This window comes from Saimiri boliviensis, chromosome 4, assembly GCF_048565385.1.
Source record: "Saimiri boliviensis isolate mSaiBol1 chromosome 4, mSaiBol1.pri, whole genome shotgun sequence".
Lineage (NCBI taxonomy): Eukaryota > Metazoa > Chordata > Mammalia > Primates > Cebidae > Saimiri > Saimiri boliviensis.
Genome location: NC_133452.1, coordinates 162,516,876 through 162,535,553, shown reverse-complemented (window position 1 = coordinate 162,535,553; position 18,678 = coordinate 162,516,876). Strand labels below are relative to the sequence as shown.

The 18,678-nt window shown below is 44.9% G+C and overlaps 1 protein-coding gene across 3 annotated transcripts in view; it reads right to left on the bottom strand.

Annotated features, from left to right (window-relative positions):
• Positions 1 to 674: 674 nt before the first annotated feature.
• ALDH5A1 (aldehyde dehydrogenase 5 family member A1) overlaps positions 675 to 18,678 on the bottom strand; it is a 38,985-nt gene continuing 20,981 nt past the window's right edge. Inside the window, exons 6-10 of one of the 3 annotated variants that reach the window (XM_039462571.2) lie at positions 16,793 to 16,936; positions 14,116 to 14,274; positions 8,624 to 8,793; positions 5,729 to 5,787; positions 675 to 4,098 (exon numbers count right to left, since the gene is read on the bottom strand). In XM_039462571.2, the coding sequence (XP_039318505.2) occupies positions 3,893 to 4,098; positions 5,729 to 5,787; positions 8,624 to 8,793; positions 14,116 to 14,274; positions 16,793 to 16,936 (738 nt within the window). In that variant the 3' untranslated portion in view covers positions 675 to 3,892. Of the gene's footprint in view, positions 4,099 to 5,728; positions 5,788 to 6,272; positions 6,350 to 7,550; positions 7,640 to 8,623; positions 8,794 to 14,115; positions 14,275 to 16,792; positions 16,937 to 18,678 lie in introns of those variants that run through there. The other 2 variants (XM_074398519.1, XM_074398520.1) reach the window with 2 other exon arrangements.

Here is an 18,678-nt window from a genome sequence, read left to right as displayed (position 1 = left end):
GTGGTGGCTCGCACCTGTTATCCCAGCACTCTGGGAGGCCGAGGTGGGTGGATCACTTGAGATCCAAAGTTTGAGACTAGCCTGGCCAACATGGCCAAACCCTGTCTCTACTAAAAATACAAAAATTAGCCTGGCATGGTGGTGGGCACCTGTAATCCCAGCTACTCAGGAGGCTGAGGCAGAACCTTCAAGAATTGCTTGAACCTGGGAAACAGATGTTGCAGTGAGCCAAGATCGTGTCACTGTACTCCAGCCTGGGCGACACAGTGATGCTCCATCTCAAAAGCCAAAACAAACAAACAAAACAGTTTAAAAAAAGTATATAATGGATAACAGTGGGGCACGTAGGAGAGAGAGAGAGGCCAATCTGTGACAGCTGGATGGCTGGACTATACCCTTTCTGTGACTGCCACCCCTGCAACTGGGTAAACTCTCGGTACAGCTTAGCAAACATCCTATGAGCACATACCATGGACAGGCCCTTCTCTGAGTTCTGGGTTTCTAGTTTCACATGCCAGCTCCTTCCCCGAGGGACTGACTGATGACGGCTCTCTCAGGAGGAAGTGCTCTTTACACAAATGCAAACTGGTGTAATATCATCCAGTAAATACTCAAATGGTCACCAAGCAGGGAGAAAAAGCACAGCCAGACACCTTAACACTGGGAGAGGAAAGTTTGTTCATTGAACATTTATTAATTGCACACACAACTCTTGTCTGCAGGCTAGACACTGAAACACACAATTGTCAGAAACTAGAAAAATAAGTTATGTCCACATGTTTAAAAAGCAAAACTTTATAAATTCCTTACCATACTCATTCGTAAATTTTATCCCACAAAGTACGGCATGAAACAATGACAGCGTCAGTATTATTCAAGTAAAATGCTATTTAAAATAGCTCCACATAGGTAATTAAAACACTAGGCTCCAGTCTTTAGAGGCAAAAGTCATGTGGCACAATTTCAAGTGTATAACTGAAGTTAACAATGAAGCAGATTTGCTTAAATTTGCTTCTGATTTTTACTTTTGCCACGTCTCTTTAGTAGAATAAACAGCACTTCACATAAAATCATATTTAAAAGCCACTGAAATGGATATACAGAAGCAGATCAGCTCTTTAATGAGAATCCCAGCATAGCTGGAGGAAGTTCAAGAACTTTTTTCAAGGCCAATAGACTCTTGTTACACGGCTAATTTCATCTGCGTTATCATCACTGGGAAGTTTCTCTGGGAACTCAGGGTAGCAATGCTGGAAAAATACTTTCTTCACAGGAGGTGTCCAGTAAAATGAAATAATGCCTGAGCAACGCAAGTAAGGTCAATGTCTCCCTCCTGGTCTAGATCAGGAACTGACACACTTTTTCTTTAAGGAGATGACCAGTAAACATTCGAGGCATTGCAGGCTATACTGTCCTTGTCCCAACGATTTAACTCTGCCAAGAAAGCAGGCCCAGACCGTACCGTAAATGAATAGGGGTGGCTATGCTCTGATCACATTTTATTAATGCACACTGAAATCTGAATTCCATACAATTTTCAGATGCCATGAAATATTGTTGTTCTTTTGATTTTCTACCCAATCATTTGAAAACATATAAACCATTCTTAGCTCGCGGGTTGTATAAAAACAAGTGTCATCCAGATTTGCTTGGTGGGCCATAGTTTGCCAACCCCTGATCTGATGGTTCTTTTCTAGTCCATGTGGTACAATGTATTCATTTTTAAAATCGCATCACATATGGGTACTTTATTTAAAAGACAACAAAATGTTCAGTTAAAAACACTTCACCTTCTTCCCACAAACAAGGACCATTTTACTAAACAATAAGCTAGTTCCTCTAATGACAAAATGGATCAAGGAGATTACAATGAGTCTCTGGCCCTCAATTTATGAACCCCTGAGCCAAATATGCAGGCAGACTCAATATTTGCCACCCAACCAAAGAATCACTGGCTTACGATGTTAAAAAATATATTAGGAAGTATTCCTGCACACAGCTCAGCATCAGTAATCCAGACTTACAGAAAATAAGACTGGAGCATTTGTATTCTTAATAGAAAAAGGATGGATACACCTAAATCATAAGTAATTAGAATGTTATATAAAACCACCTAAAAACTCTACAAATAAAGAGCAAAATGCTGTCAAAATGCTGAGGATGTGATTCTTGACAGGCCAGGGCCGTGTCCCTAGGAGATGGATTTCAGCTCTTCCTTCTCCTTGGGGAGGTGGCGGGTACACCCCAGGCCAGGTGTCAGGCAGCTCCCTGTGTGCGCAGGGACTTGCCAGACTTTTACTCACTGGAACATAGCTTCCCCGTGGCTCAGTGAGGGATGTTAAATCCTAGGTGCGGTTCCGGAGTAATTGCATCCAGCACTACTTTCATTCGCATTTTCCTTTTACAACCCAGAATAACCACAGGATGTAAGTGGAGGCTACACAGAGAAAGATGGGGAAAGGAAGGCGCTTCATCTCCACCTTCTTGGCCAGGAATTACCTTTATTCTTACTTGGCGAGGAGGCATGTCTAGAAGAACTTAGAATTTTCTTAATTGGATTTGCATCTGTTTAAGATGATAGTCTTTCTTTCAGAGTGACAGGCAACACCGGTCATAGGGGCTTTTGTTTCTTGTGTGCTATTTGAATGATGAGCTGTAAAAACTCTTGCTAGATAAAAGGTGCCTGAAATTCAAGGGCTCATGCCTCTTCTGCAGACTGGATTGGCAATTACAGAAATTCTTTCCCTTTTGAGCTGACCGTCGTGAAAGTCCTTTAGCTCTTGTGGAGGTGAGGGAGCAGCACCACACCAGGACAGAAAGAACAGGCTGCAGGTGAAAGCCATGTATTCAGGTGCAGGTGGGTGGGCAGGTAGGAATCGGCCTCCTCCCATCTTGGCAAAGCCATTGCCAGGAGGCAAAAAAGGGCTGGGCAATGCTGCTCGTAACAATGGCTCTGTACGTCCTTAGAATTTTCACTTTTTTGCAAAGTACTTTTTAGTTTCTCTCTGGCTCACGATACCACAGGGAGCTAAGTAAGGCCCGTATGGAATCTCCGCCGTATGTAGGAGGCAGGAGGTGCTGAACACTCGCCCCAGAGAACAAGGCAGCTCAGGAAGGAGCCAGGCCATGCCCCTGCGTGACTTCCACCCTGCCCAGCTGCTCCTGCTATTCTTTGCTTTACACTTCAGCTCACCTCCTTAAGGAAGGGGAATGAAATGGCAAACAGGACAGAAATGAAAATAGAATTCAGCGGTAAATTTAGGATAATAAAGACGTCAAGTAAAAAACTGGTTCAGGAATAGGGAGAGGTGCTCCTTCATGTCTCTCAGAAGCACAGACAATTCCGTGCTATTTATCGCCTTTGAAAGAGGACTTACTCAAAACTGCCGCAGCACCCCAGAGGCACATTCGCTGTCTCAGGTGCTGAGCTGGCAGGTGCCGGGGAGGGGTGCTGGGCCTCTCACCTGCCTGCCAGTCACAGGCAAGGGTCTCCTTCAAGTTGCTCTGGGCCCATATTCTGTAGCCACGTGGGGGATAATTGTGCCGCTGCCCAGGCAGTGATCAAGCCTTCGTGACGGCCGAGGGGCTGGCCTGCCTCGCGCTGTGCCTACCCTCAGGCAGCCCAGGCTGCGGCGGGGAGCCAGGGCCTCATTCTGTACATCCAGTGCTGGTTCTCCTGGAGTCTGCAGCCACAGGCATGTGGCACGTATTGGTCCCTAGTTAGGTTAAGGGCAGGGGTAGGATTTGCATCTGCTTAAGATTACAAGGACTGGATGAGTTTTGAAAAATTCGTAACTCTGAAAACCTATTAGTTTGTTTAAAATAACGGATGGCACGTACCTATATATGTAGGTAAGCCTCCTTTAAAATGTTTTTAAAGAACCAAAGAATCCTATAAGCCCCCGTAACACACATACTTGAGTTCCAGATACTCATCGATACCGTACTTGGACCCCTCTCGCCCAAGCCCGGATTGCTTCACTCCACCAAAAGGGCACTCCACAGAGGAAATGAGTCCTTCGTTGACGCCAACCATGCCCACTTCCAGCTGCTCTGCCACCCTCCAGATCTGGGCTGGGTCCTGAGAGTAAAAATAACCTGCCGTCGGGAGAAAAGACGTAACCAGCATTTAGAATAGTCACTAAAGATATCACAACTAAAGATGAGGCCACCACTGATGACTGTCCAGTCACTTGGGCCTAGAATCTTCCCTGCGCCCATTTAAATCCCAGGTTGGTCTTGTCCACTTGTTCATCTCAAAACCTTTGAAAGTCACCTCTTGCTTCCATTCTATTCTCACAATTTCCCATCAAAACCCTCTTCCTGTTTTCTACTACTCAGTCCACTCTGCACACCTGTTAGATTTCTACATGACATTTTTGCCCAAGCCTTTTGCTGTGACTCCTGATTATAAAACAAGGTTAAATTCCTCAGTGGGTATTCAACACCCTCTCCCCGCAGAGTTTCATCCAACATTTCCGGCGTCACCTTCCGTTGCTCCAGTCACCAGCCATCCTCTCCAAACCTGTCAGCTGCACTCTCCTCATCCTTTCTAACTTTGCTTCTGAACCCCCTTGGCGCCCTCTGCCCAGAATCTCTCTCCTCCAATTTCTGCACAACCAGAATCCTGCCCATCATTTATGACCTAGTTGAGGGTACACCTTCCTCCATCATCATCCCATTGAGAAGGAAGAGACGAACGTTGAACTGAGGGTTAGAAGTCCTTGTGCACACATCTTACTCCAGCTTTATGATACCTCTGCGGGGCCCCATGGCATGCTTATCGTTCCTCTTGGTATAAATGGTTCTCTTACAGCTAGAGAAGCTTCTATAGAGCTGTCGTGGTATCTTGTATGCCTTTGTATCTCCTGCGGTACTTCATCTGCTGTGGATGCTATGACATAACTTTCTCAGGGTTATAGAGTGCATGCAGTGGCCACCTGGGCCATCTCCAAACTAAAGGAATGGCGGCCATCAGCGAGGCACCACTGCATACACCACCTTCACTCCTTTCACTGTCCCTGACGCTCCTTGCTGATGCCCTTCCTTTTCTGTCAGGCTTACAGGAGCCAGGCAAAAGGGAGGAAAGAGCACTTGGAATTTCTGGGCATAAGTCTCTGAGAACGTGGAACTTTGAGATGTGTGCAGTTCTCCACCTAGAAAAGTAGAATAATGTGCACATTCTCTTCTCCCCACAGCTCTCCCTGGCCCACACTGTAATTCGAGAGCTCCCAAATGTGTATCATGGGGACAAGGCAAAAAAACAGGTCCCTGCACAAATCCAAATCCGTTCCACCACTTGGAAAGCATACTTCATTGAAGCTTCTGTCTCAAAACCCAGGGTGAGGTTTAAAAGGTACATCTGGGTGCCGGGCGTGGTGGCTCAAGCCTGTAATCCCAGCACTTTGGGAGGCCGAGGCGGGTGGATCACGAGGTCCAGAGATCGAAACCATCCTGGTCAACATGGTGAAACCCCGTCTCTACTAAAAATACGAAAAATTAGCTGGGCATGGTGGCGTGTGCCTGTAATCCCAGCTACTCAGGAGGCTGAGGCAGGAGAATTGCTTGAACCCAGGAGGCGGAGGTTGCGGTGAGCCGAGATCGTGCCATTGCACTCCAGCCTGGGTAACAAGAGCGAAACTCCGTCTCAAAAAAAAAAAAAAAGGTACATCTGGCACGAGCTTGAGAAAAATGATCAGGACTGCTATTGACAAGGACAAACACCTACCTGCTAACCCAACATCAGCTGCGTTGGCAATGGCTACAGCCTCCTCCTCTGTATCGAACCTGCCAAAGTTAAGATAGGTTATAAAGTATGTAAGGGGGAGAGGAAAGGAAGCTGGTTTTCTTTTCTTCTGATTCGTTTCCCAAATAATCACAAGGAGTAAATCAGAGTTGTGCAAAGAGATCCAAGAGCAGATTGCAGAAAAAAGCAACGCCATTTCCCGAGATAACTCAGTGATCAAGGCTGGCGTGTCCAAATCAACACTGAGAACAAGAAAAAAGCAGACCAACATGCCGGCAACTGTGAGATAACCAGAACAAACAAAATCCCTTTAAACAAAAACAGGATTACTGACCATGCAGTGGCTCATGCCTGTAATCTCAGCACTCTGGGAGGCCAATGTGGGCAGATCACCTGAGGTCAGGGTTTCGAAACCAGCCTGACCAACATGGAGAAGCTCTGTCTCTACTAAAAATATAAAATTAGCTGGCTGTGGTAGCGCATGCCTGTAATCTCAGCTACTTGGGAGGCTGAGGCAGGAGAATACCTTGAACCCGGGAGGTGGAGGTTGCGGTGAGCTGAGATTGTGACATTGCACTCCAGCCTGGGTGACAGAATGAGACTCTGTCTCAAAAAAAAAAAAAAAAAAATTTTAACGACTATTTTAGAAGCCAGCCTGGTGTTGCAGAAGGAAAACGTTCAGAAGAGGCTGGGGCCAGGCTCCGATGTGTCCTCCACTACTCAACAATGTCCTGATGCTTGGAGTCTCTTCCCCTCTGAAATGAGGGACTGCACCGCAGCCCGTGCAATCCCTTCTAGCTTTAAAATCTTATTTCAGGAATAAGATGTCAGTGGCATTTCTCTATTGTTCCAGAACTGTAACTGGGGCAGAAAGTTCTAAGCACGCCAATTTCCAAATTCAGAGCTCTACGAGCAGTGGGAAGCAGCTGTCTCTCTGCAGGGTTTGCAAAGCGGGGCTGGGCAGAGCCAGCACAGGAAAGTCAGCTGGTCCAAGGCCACACAGGCATGAAGCAGCAAAGTGTACAGTTACATCACAGTCAACCCCAAAGCCTGCATTCCCACCCGGTGTGTCCCTTCGGTTTCCTGTGAAAACGTCCAGTTCACATTTTTGGTAAAAAGTTTTGATTAAAACAATGAAGATGAATGTTCTTCAAGTGGTCCATTTCCCCAATAGTGGAATAAAAATTAAACTTCACAAGCAAGATGTAACAAGGCCAATGAAATACATAATAAGAAAGATTTCTGGTCCTGGATAAGATGGAATGGACAGCACCAGTTGCCAGCTGTCTCTGAATCCAATGCTGGCCATGCCAGAGGACCGGGAAACTCAGGAGGCGGAGGCTGCAGTGAGCCAGCATCGCACCACTGCACTCCAGCCTGGGTGACAGAGCAAGACTCCATCTCAAAACAACAACAGCAACAAAAAAAAACCGTATTAAAGACATCAGGACCTCAACTGAGAAAGCCCACTGTGCCATACCAGATAGTAAAATTTATGAGTATCAAAGATCAAGAGGAATTCTAATCATTTCTAGACAGAAAAAGTAGATCCCTTTCAAAGAAGCAAGAATCAGATTTCTTGGCAACAACCCTGGATAAAAGTAGATTAAGAGGCCGAGTGTGGTACCTCACACCTGCAATTCCAACACTTTGGGAGGCTGAGGCAGTTGGATGGATCACTTGAGGTCAGGAGTTCAAGGCCAGCCTGGCCAACATGATGAAACCTGGTCTCTACTAAAAATATAAAAATTAGCTGGGTGTGGTGGTACACACCTGTAGTCCCAGCTACTCAGAAGGCTGAGGCAAGAGAATCACTTGAACGCAAGAGGTGGAGGTTGCAGTGAGTTGAGATCATGCTACTGCACTCCAGCCTGGGCGACAGTTACACTCCATCTAAAAAAAAAAAAATGCAAAAAACCAAGTAGATAAAGGAGTAGTATCTCTGAAAGGTTAGACCTAGAATTTTATCCAGGTTAAATTATTATCTACTTGTGAAATGGGAGACAAAAGACAACGAAAGGGCACAGAAAGTTCATTTTCTATTGACGCCAATGAAATAACCCTTGGAAGTGTAATATGTTAAGAAGAAAAATGAGCTCAGGTCTGGGTGTGGTGGTTCACACCTGTAATCTCAGAACTTTGGGAGGCTGAGGCGGGCAGATCGCTTGAGGTCAGGAGTTCGAAACCAGCCAGGCCAACATGGTGAAACCCTGTCTCTACTAAATTACAAAAAATCAGCCAGGCATGCGCCTGTAGTCCCAGCTACGCGGGAGGCTGAGGCACGAGAATCGCTGAGATTGTGCCACTGTATTCCAGCATGGGTGATGGAATAAGACTCCGTCTCAAAAAAAAGAAAAAAATGAGTCTAGCAGAACGTAAGAAAAAGTATATTAAAGAATTTGAGGCTGGGCGTGGTGGCTCACACCTGTAATCCCAGCACTTTGGGAGGCTGAGGTGGGCAGATCACCTGAGGTCAGGAGTTCGAGACCATCTTGGCTAACTTGGTGAAACCCCATCTCTACTAAAAATACAAAAAGTAGCTGACCATGGTGGCGCGCGCCTGTAATCCCAGCTAGCTACTCAGGATGTTTGTTGCCAGAAAATCACTTGAACCTGGGAAGTGAGGTTGCAGTGAACTGCAGCCTGGGGGTACAGAGTAAAACTCTTTGTCTCAGAAAATAAATTGTTGAATTGTTGGTCCAAATAAGTTAGGATTTGTTTTTTAAAAGCCCATAAATTGCACTCTGCTCTTCAATGGACTCAACACAGCTGTGTACCTCCTAGCCATCCCTTAAAGTAGCACAGAAATCTCTTTCAGGGTTTCCCCTTTTCGTTTCTATTCTTCCTCCCGTCTCCCCGCTGGCTGGGGGACCTTACTTGATAACTGGTGCCAGAGGCCCAAAAGTCTCTTCATGAGAGCAGAGCATGTCCTGGGTGACATTGCTGAGCAGGGTGGGCTCAAAGAAGTTTTTCCCAAGTTGGTGTCGTTTTCCGCCTGTCACCACGGTGGCCCCTTTACAAACAGCATCATTCACCTGTTTCTCCACCTGCGTGGTGAGGAAGAAAAACAGCTTTCGACATGATACAATCTTTTAGAACATTTAAACTGCAGAAAACTAGAACTAGTTCTATCTTTTTTCTTTAAAAGAAGGTTAAAAATAAAGCATGCGGGTTTCCTTTTGTAGAAGGAACAACGTTTGCAGAGACTCAGAGGCAAGAGCGTCACCTTCATCCTTGCTCTGTGATCTCTTCTCTGTGTTTGATCTTCCTGTGTGTTGAGTAGTCTGATATATATTCACTTCTTTCTAGCGCGGCGGCCCAGCTGTTTCTGGGATTTGCTTTCATTGCATTCTGCATTATTTCCAGCGTCTGGCATGCCATGTAGTCCTCTCTCCTGAACTGAGTGTTTATGGCTTTCTGACACACACATTCTCCTCAAGTAATTGTTTTAAAAAAGTACACCCAGTGTGGTCTAGTTTCTGAATTTTCATACACCAAGTGTCTGGTGTTTTATCTGGTACTCCACCTGATTGATAATTTGCTTGAGTACAGAATTCTGATTCAAAATAACTTCCCCTCAGCACTTAGAGTGCCCTTCTCCGCTTCTAGTGTTGCTGAGGAAGTCTGAGCCAAAAATGGTTCTCACCCTTTTATGTGATAGCTATATAGCTAAAATTTTACACTATGGGAGCACAGAAGATCCTAGGAGATTACATGAATATATATATATATATACACACACACACACACACACATACACACACACGTATATATAATTTTAACTATATATAGTTAAAATTATATATATGTTTAACTATATATATATAGTTAAAATTATATATATATGTTTAACTATATATATATAGTTAAAATTATATATATATTTCCCTTTTCATTCATCCTACATGGTAATCGGTGAAATCTTTCAATCTGCAGAATAATTATTTTCCCCTAATTCTGAGAAGTTTCCATTTATAATTTACTTGGTAATGTCACTTCCTCCATCTTCTCAAATATTTTATTCTAAAGCTCCTACTACTGTGACAGGTATTAGTAGTTCAGATTAGTTCTGATTTTTTGGCATTTCTACTATATTTTTTGCCTTTCTATCATTTGCTTTAAACTCCATGAGATTGCCTACATTTTATTACCTATCTTCAGCTACCGAATCTTGTGACAGTCGTGTCTAATTTCTACAGACTTTGTTTACATTGCTTCATTTTCTAGAACTTCCTTCTTATCAACAGTTTACAGATGTTCTGTCTTCTCAGAACTCCTGTAGGACACAATGAGATTCTTAGAAAATTCCTTCCAGTTCCCTAATGTGTCTGCTTCCCTCAGGGACTGTTGGGTTTCTTCCTCCTGCCCGTTCCTCTTACGTGTTGACGGTTACTGCATCACGACCCTTGCTTGTTCATCTTCCTGAATGAAGGACTGAGCTGTCAAAACTAACTTGGTCTACTCCCTCCCAGCCCCAGCAGTGTGTTTGGGGCACACACACACACAAAAGAACTGGGTTGATCCATTTGAGGATGTGTGGCATGAGTGGTCTTTCTATTTTAAGTTTGGGTTTATTGTAACTTACAGGCTTCACGTAAGAGCAGCTCCCTTCCCCAAAGGAAGACGGTATTTATTCAGAAATACTGTCCTGCCCAGAAAAGATGCCTCTGCTGTCTTGGTGGTAGTAGTGGTAGGGAGGGATGGTGGGAAGGACCGAGAAAACCGTGTAAAAGTCGAATCCACCAGCTTCATCTCCCCCGCCCCATCCCTGTTTTCTATACCTACCAGTTCTGGAAAGGATCTAGAAACGGTCTGTCATTTAAAGTGGCACCAACTTCCTCTGCAGGGTTCCCCTGGGTAGACCCATCTGTTTTGACTTCTGTTGGCATAATCCCTTCTGAGTTCCAGAAGTTCAATACAATCTTTGGTCCACTGGAGTTGTTTTCCCTTCCATTTTCAGCTGACTTTCCTGTTTTTTTTTGTTTGTTTTTGAGATGGAGTTTCACTTTGTTACTCAGGCTGAAGTGCAGTGGTGTGATCTCAGCTCACTGCAACCTCCACCTCCTGGGTTCAGGCAGTTCTCTTGCCTCAGCCTCCTGAGTACCTGGGACTACAGCTGCTTGCTACCACGTCTGGCTTATTTTTCTGCCTTTTTTTTTTCTTGGTAGGGATGGAGTTTCACTATTGGTCAGGCTGGTCTTGAACTCCTGACCTCAAGTGATCCACCCACCTCACTCTCCCAAATGCTGGGATTACAGGTGTGAACCACCACGCCTGGCCTTCAGCTGAATTTTCTATAGGGTTTCCGAAAGGTAGGTACAGGCATGGATGCATTCTGTCTTTGAGACTCACTCTTTGAACATCCACGCCCCGCTGCAATGCTCTCACAGTGCATCATCTGCAACTAATCCCCGTTAGCTGGGACGGCTTACTTCCTATGAATTTTATATTTTAGAAAGAATTCTACTTAACAGGGATCTACCCTTTTGGTCCCCAAATATAATCTGCTTTGCCCTTTTCTTGTCATATTAATGTGAGGTGCACTTTTTTTCTTTTCCTGGAACCCACTCTGTGACAGTATGTACACTAAAGGCACACAATGAACTGTTTTAAACAAAGTAGTTTCCACCAAACTTCTTTCCAGCAAAAAAAGAGATCTCGCGGTTTGCTTGTTTGAAGTCCTGGCATGCAGCACCGTCTGGAGGGTCACATCTGTGTCTTTCCTGACAGGAAAACGTCTCCAAGACAGGATGGTTTCTCAGCCCGGCTGCAAGCCAGCATCATCCTGGGCACTTAAAAAATGCCAGTGCCTAGGCCTGCTCCACATAAACCAACACCCAGGTTAACTAGCACGCCATCTTCTTGGATGAGTCCCAGGCACCTGTAGCTGATGAAGGCACGGTGTGAGTGAAGGACCCCCACTCTAGGACTGGAACCACAGCTGGCCTAGACCCAAATTGCCTTCACTAGAAAGTGCATACCTCTGGTTTTTCCCCAAGGTACAAAGTCACCTCTAAAACGCAGGTAGTACCAATGTAAACTTTAATTACTCTTTATCTAGAGCAATCCCAAGGCAGTATCTAGAAATTTATCAGAACTTTGTCAAACCTCGATGCTTCCCTGTGTTTCCCAAGGCAATGGATGTGGGTTCAGCCGAGTCGACACCCATGGGGTGGAGGCAGCCATGGAGTCAGGGCTTGGCTCTTAGGCTCTGAGGAGGCTGAGGAGCAGCGGTCTGACTGCTTCCCGTGCCGAGTACTGACTTGGCTCTCACTTCTGGTTCTCCACTATGCTTCCCGTGCTGAGTACTGACTTGGCTCTCACTTCTGGTTCTTCATTATGCTTCCCGTGCTGAGTACTGACTTGGCTCTCACTTCTGGTTCTCCACTATGCTTCCCGTGCTGAGTACTGACTTGGCTCTCACCTGCTTCTGGTTCTTCGCTGTGCTTCCCGTGCTGAGTACTGACTCGGCTCTCACTTCTGGTTCTTTGCTGTGCTTCCCGTGCTGAGTACTGACTCGGCTCTCACTTTTGGTGCTTTGCTGTGCTTCCCGTGCTGAGTACTGACTCGGCTCTCACTTTTGGTGCTTCGCTGTGCTTCCCGTGCCAAATACTGACTCGGCTCTCACCTGCTTCTGGTTCTTTGCTGTGCTTCCCGTGCTGAGTACTGACTTGGCTCTCACTCCTTGTGCTTCGCTGTGCTTCCTGTGCTGAGTACTGACTCGGCTCTCACCTGCTTCTGGTTCTTCAGGTACACCGAGGGGCTGGCTGTGTGTTCACTGTGTGTCTCCCTCCAGCAACCTCTCCTCCTTTCTTTCCCACACAGAATCTTCAGCTTCTACTGTCTTCCTGATTTGAAATATTCCATTAAAACCATTTCTGGGTGGGTGTGGTGGCTCATGCCTGTAATCCCAGAAATTAGGGAGGCTGAGGCAGGTGGATCACCTGAGGTCAGGAGTTTGAGACCAGCCTGGCCAACATGGTGAAACACCATCTCTACTAAAAAGATAAAAATTAGCCGGGCATGGTGGAAGGCATCTGTAATCCTAGCTACTCAGGAGGTGGAGGCAGGACTTCAACCCAGTGAGGCAGAGGTTGCAGTGCGCTGAGATCGCACTATTGTACTCCAGCCTAGGCAACGGAGCGAGACTCTGTCTCAAAAAAAAAAAAAAAATACTGGATGTTTGATATAAGAAAGTTTCTTGTCACTCCAGAAAGGATTTTTTTTTAAAACAGTAGAATAAGGAGAGAAGTCTCATATAGCCAGTAGTGTGGATTAGAACTTTTTTTAAAATAAACAAATTCTTCTTAAAAGCAGTTTCCCTTCAACATCTCTAAATCCTGAACATGGCATCTGCGATCCTGCGCCCCGGGCTGGGATACTTTCACCAAGGCGTGTTCTTGACCAGGATTTTTTCATCAAGAAAAGAAAGAACAGGACGTCAGAATTATAGCTGAAATGCAAACTGTCTCAAAACAAAGCCAGTCTTCCGTTCCATAGGTATTCCAAAAGAGGAATAAACTTTGTCTCAAGATCCTACTTGCTGAGGCAGTGAAGCATAGAATTACCACCACTGTAACAAAATTTATGGAGGGCAGTAAAGACCTGTGGGGAAGACTGCAGGAGGCCTCGGTGCCATGGCAGGGCCCCAGCAGCTCATGCCCAGACGATGCCCGCGACTCCGAAACCGGGAGGCAGAAACTCACTTTTCCTGGGTTTCTCCACCGTTTTCCACATAGGATTGCTGGGCACTTTACCAAAGTGACTTTTTTGTTTTCAGTTTTTTTTTTTTTTTCTTTTCAACATCATTCTTTTTAGCTGTTATTATTTTTTAACTTATTTTAACTTTTGCAGTTTTTTAATGAAAATATAGTTGAAAACTCCATCTACTCCATGTAGAGATGTAGATCTCTCATACTTTGTGCTTTCTTTAACATTTATTTTCACTTTTTTCCCTTCCAACATCATTTATTTTTTAGCTGGTATTAACTTTAATTGACAGATTATAATTGGACATTATTTGGGGTGTATGGTGTGATACTTTGATTTATGTGTACAATATGTGATGACCAAATCAGGGTAGTCAGCACATCTGTCGCCTCAAATATTGATACTTTCTTTGTACTGGAAACGTTTAAAATCCACTCTTCTAATAAAAGCTATTGGAAAATACACAATACATTGTTGCTAATTACAGGCAGCCTACAGTGCTAGAGAACACCAGAGCTTATTCCTCCTGTCTAGCTGTAACGTTCTGTCAACCCACCCCTCTTATGTCTGTCCCCACATGCTCCAGCCAGTGTTTCTTGCTGATTAAGCATTTGATACTGAAACCATGAAATTTACTACCAATAATACAATAAACTTACCTTTTCTACCGCTTTTTCATTAATTAACGGGCCCTGAGTAGTTCCTTCCTCAAATCCATTACCTACACGCAGGTTCTTCTTGATGGCCTCGGCAAATGCTTTTACAAAGGCATCATGGATGCCCCTTTGCACCAAGAATCGGTTTGAGCAAACACAAGTCTAGACAGGAGACAAAAACACCCACACAGTCTGTCAGAAGCTGCCTCCCGTGAAAACACTTCCCCTGTGGTTCTGTCTGTGTGCAACCTGCCATTTTCCTCCTCACGTGGGCTTGGCCTCAAAGATAAAAGCACTGAGTCAGCACATGTCCCTCTCCAGTTCCCTCCACAGCTGTTACGCACCTGTGATTAGATGGCAGTAAGGACCTGTATGTAAAACAAAAGGGAAAAAAGCCGCCCAATCCGTGTTTTTTTCAAATGGCTTCGATAAGCCATAATAAAACAATGGCGGGGTTGGGGGAGGGAAGGGGGAAGAATGCAGTTCTCCTGGGAGACCGGGATGCTGCCGCAGAGGGTACGAGGAATATGGTCCAACACCAACTGATACACTTTTCTTTTCTTTTTTTGAGACAGGGTCTCAGTCTGTTGCCCAGGCTGGAGTGCAGTAGTGGTGAGTTCACTGTAGCCTTGACCTCCAAGGCTCAAGGGATTCTTCCACCTCAGCCCACCAAGTATGTGGGACTGTAGGCACTTGCCACCATGCCCAGGTAAATTTTAAATTTTTTTGGCTGCACACAGTGGCTCACGCCTATAGTCAGCTCTTTGCGAGGCTGGTGGGTGGATCACCTGAGGTCAGGAGTTCGAGACTGGCCTGGCCAACACAGTGAAACCTGTCTGTACTAAAAACACAAACATTAGCTGGGTGTGATGTGCACACCTGTATCCCAGTCACTCGGGAGGCTGAGGCAGGAGGATCTCTTGAACCTGGGAGGTGGAGGTTGCAGTGAGCTGAGATCGCACCACTGCACTGCAGCCTGGGCAACAGAGGGAGACTCTGTTTCAAAAATAAAAAAGTGTGTAGAGACAGAGTCTCACTCTGTTGCCCAGGCTGGTCTCCAGCTCCTGGGCTCAAGTGATCCTCCTGCCTTGGCCTCCCAAAGTGCTGGGATGACAGCTGTGAGCCACCATACCTATCCTTAAGTTGTATGTAGCCTTTTAGTGTAACTGATGGTAACACATACTGACATTTTGTGTTTATGAAGGAAAATATACCTATTTCTGACAAAACCAAGCTGATTTAGCTTATGTGAAAGGGAAAAACTTTTTTACCAAAGGCCAAAGCAAGGATGAAGATCATTTGATAGAGAATATCATGCAACATTTCATAACTTTGTTACAATGTAACCTTTCAGGGGTATTTACTCTGTTTCTAGAATGCATTTAAAATTGCATACTGGTGGCACCCTTACGATGAAATGCTGAAGCATATTTAAGAAGGCAAGATCGTAGAAGTGGAAGACAGAGTCCCAGCTCCTTGGATCAGAGTCCCAGCTCCTCAGCAGAGTTGAGACAATGGCCCAGGGATGTCTGACCGCAAGTCACTTTTTCTTTCAAGAGTTTCATTTCCTTATCTGTAAAATGCAATGTCTGTAGAGCAGATAACTGTGAAGGTCCCGGATAGATCACATATTCCAGGATTTCCTATGAAGACACGAGCTCAGGCCTCGGCTCCCCCAGGACAGGCTGGGAAATCAGAACCCCTCCGAAACACTGCTGGCATGGGCCTGTCCCTGTGGAGGGCACCTTTGATGCGGCCTCCATCTCGAGAGCGAGGCCTCACTAGGTCATAGCAGGCAGCAGGGTTTTGAGTTTTCCCTGCCACCACCCTCCACATTTTCTTACCTTCTTTCCCTTAGCACTGTGGGCCTCAGAGACCCCAGCTGTTCAAGGCTGTTCTGTGTCTGAGCAGATGATTTTATCATTCAATAGAGAAAAGATCAATGAGAGAAAACTATAAAAATAACCAGATTCAAAGGGCAGGGGAAAGAAGAAAAGAGAGAACAATTTGACTACAGGGCATCTGCTGTTCAGAAAACTCTTTGAAGCCAGGGACTGGACTGTACTTTTGGGAGGCCCTCTGAGCCTAGTATAGTCCCTGGTTTAAAAAAAAAAAAAAAAGGAAGGCACACATTAAATACTTGCTGAAAGAATCAGTGAATAAAGAATGAATAACGGAAGGAACCGAAAAGTTTCCTTCTGGGATATAAGGCAGGAGAGGTGGTGCGATCTTTGTAATCCACACACACACTCACAAACATTCACACTCACACATGTACACACATACACACACATGCACACACAACACTCACATTCACACTCACACAGGCACACTCAAAGATACACACATGCACACACATTCACACACATGCACATAGACATTCACACACAGGCACACACATTCACACTCACACATGCACACACATTCACACACACATGCACAAAATACATTCACACATGCATACACACATGCACACACAACACATTCACAGGCATACACTCACATTCACCCACATGCACACACACATGCACACAAACATACACACAAGCACACATAACACAAACATTCACACACAGGCACACACTCACAAACATTCACACTCACACATGCACACACTCTCACAAACATACACACTCACACATGCACACACACACATCCTGAAATACTCTCCAGGACTCACCTGTCCAGCGTTCCTAAATTTAGAGGCCATTGCCCCTGCCACGGCCTGGTCCACGTTGGCACTGTCAAATACTATAAATGGAGCGAGGCCACCCAGCTCCATGGACACCCTTTTCACAGAGTTTGCTGCATGGTGCAACAGGACCTGTGAGCAGAGGAGAGAATGAGTGAGCACAGAAATCCGCTACCGGGACTCTTAAGCTTTTGTTTAAAAAAATTAACAGTGTGAAAAAAGCAAGGTGCAGAGTAGCATACATGGGATAAGTGGGTAAGTCTGTCCATAAGAAAAGGGAGAAATAAGAATATAAATTTATGTTTGTATTTGATAAAGAAACATTGGGAAGAGGCTGGGTATGGTAGTGTGCACCTGAAATCCCAGCACTTTAAGAGGCTGAGGTGGGAGGATTACTTGAGGCCAGGGGTTCCAGACCAGCCTGGGCAACATTGTGAGTCTCCACTTGAAAAACTAACTAAATAAATAAACTAGTAAAAGAAACACGGGGATGACAAGACACTAAAAATCATTACTTATAGAAAAGGGGAGGGAGTGAGGGCTGGGGAAAGGATGAGACATCACAGTAAACACTGATACTGTCTTACTTTCTGAACCATAGAAGTAAGTGTATTATCTATTTAAAACAATTACATGATGGGCTTAAAACTCATAGTGATAAGGTAATAAAATCACCTAGTATCCCACAGCCCATAGCTTGCACTGATAGCATTTTAAAGTATATCCATTTAGAATTTAGCCATGCAGGTTACATTTTTTTAAATGTACATTTTATTTAAAAAAACAAAACAAAACTGGATGGTACAATTATATAATTAAACAGTTTTGTCACCTGCTTTATCTTCCCAATGAGTCACATATTTGGGACGTCTATCTTAACTCTTAATACTTTATGCCTTGCTCCTTTAATGTGACACTGTAATATGAAGATCTCTTGTCAGCATGTGTTTCTAGAACTTCACTTATTTTTTATTATTATTATTATTATTATTATTATTATTATTTGTAATGGAGTCTCACTCTGTTGCCCAGACTGGAGTGCAGTGGCACAAACTCCAGTTACTGCAACCTCCACCTTCTGGTTTCAAGTGATTCTTCTGCCTCAGCCTCCTGAGTACCTGGGATCCCGAGCAGCTGGGATTACAGGCATGCACCACCACACCTGGCTGATTTTTGCATATTTATTAGGGATGGGGTTTTGCCATGTTGGCCAGGCTGGTCTTGAACTCCTGACCTCAACTGATCTGCTGCCTCGGCCTCCCAAAGTGCAGGGATTGCAGGCGTGAGCCACTGTCCCCAGCCTAGAACTCTGCTTTAGATGCCTGAATGGTATCCCCTTGCATGGCTGCTCTGTCATTTATGCATCCAGGCCCCAGCTGTTGCACATTTAGGTTGTTTCCATCCTTGCTGCTAAAACAACACTGATTATTCCTTCAGGATGAACATTAGAATTGCTAGTTCAGTGTACGATCGTAAGGCTTTTGATACACGTAGCTATTACAGTTTAAATATCCAGCAGGAGATTTCATAGCCTAAGGAGCTGCACGGGAATGTTTAAGTGCTTTATTAAGGATAGTAGGTCTTTGTCTGGTCATGGCTTCAGGAAAGACGGGACCACACTTGAGATGACTCAAGAGAAACAGGCAGTGGTGACAAGCCCAAGGTGGCTCTAGGATTGTCCCTGAAGTGATGTGCACTCTGGCGTCATGAGTATTGTGACATGGTTCTTGGTAAAAACCCAGAGTGGCTGGAAAGCTGGGCCTGTGTGGGTACCCTGTACGTGCCCTTATGTTAATATTTCAGCAATCAAATGGTAATATTTCAGCAATCAAAATCAACAATCTTTTCTAAAACATGACTGTTCAACAAAGTCA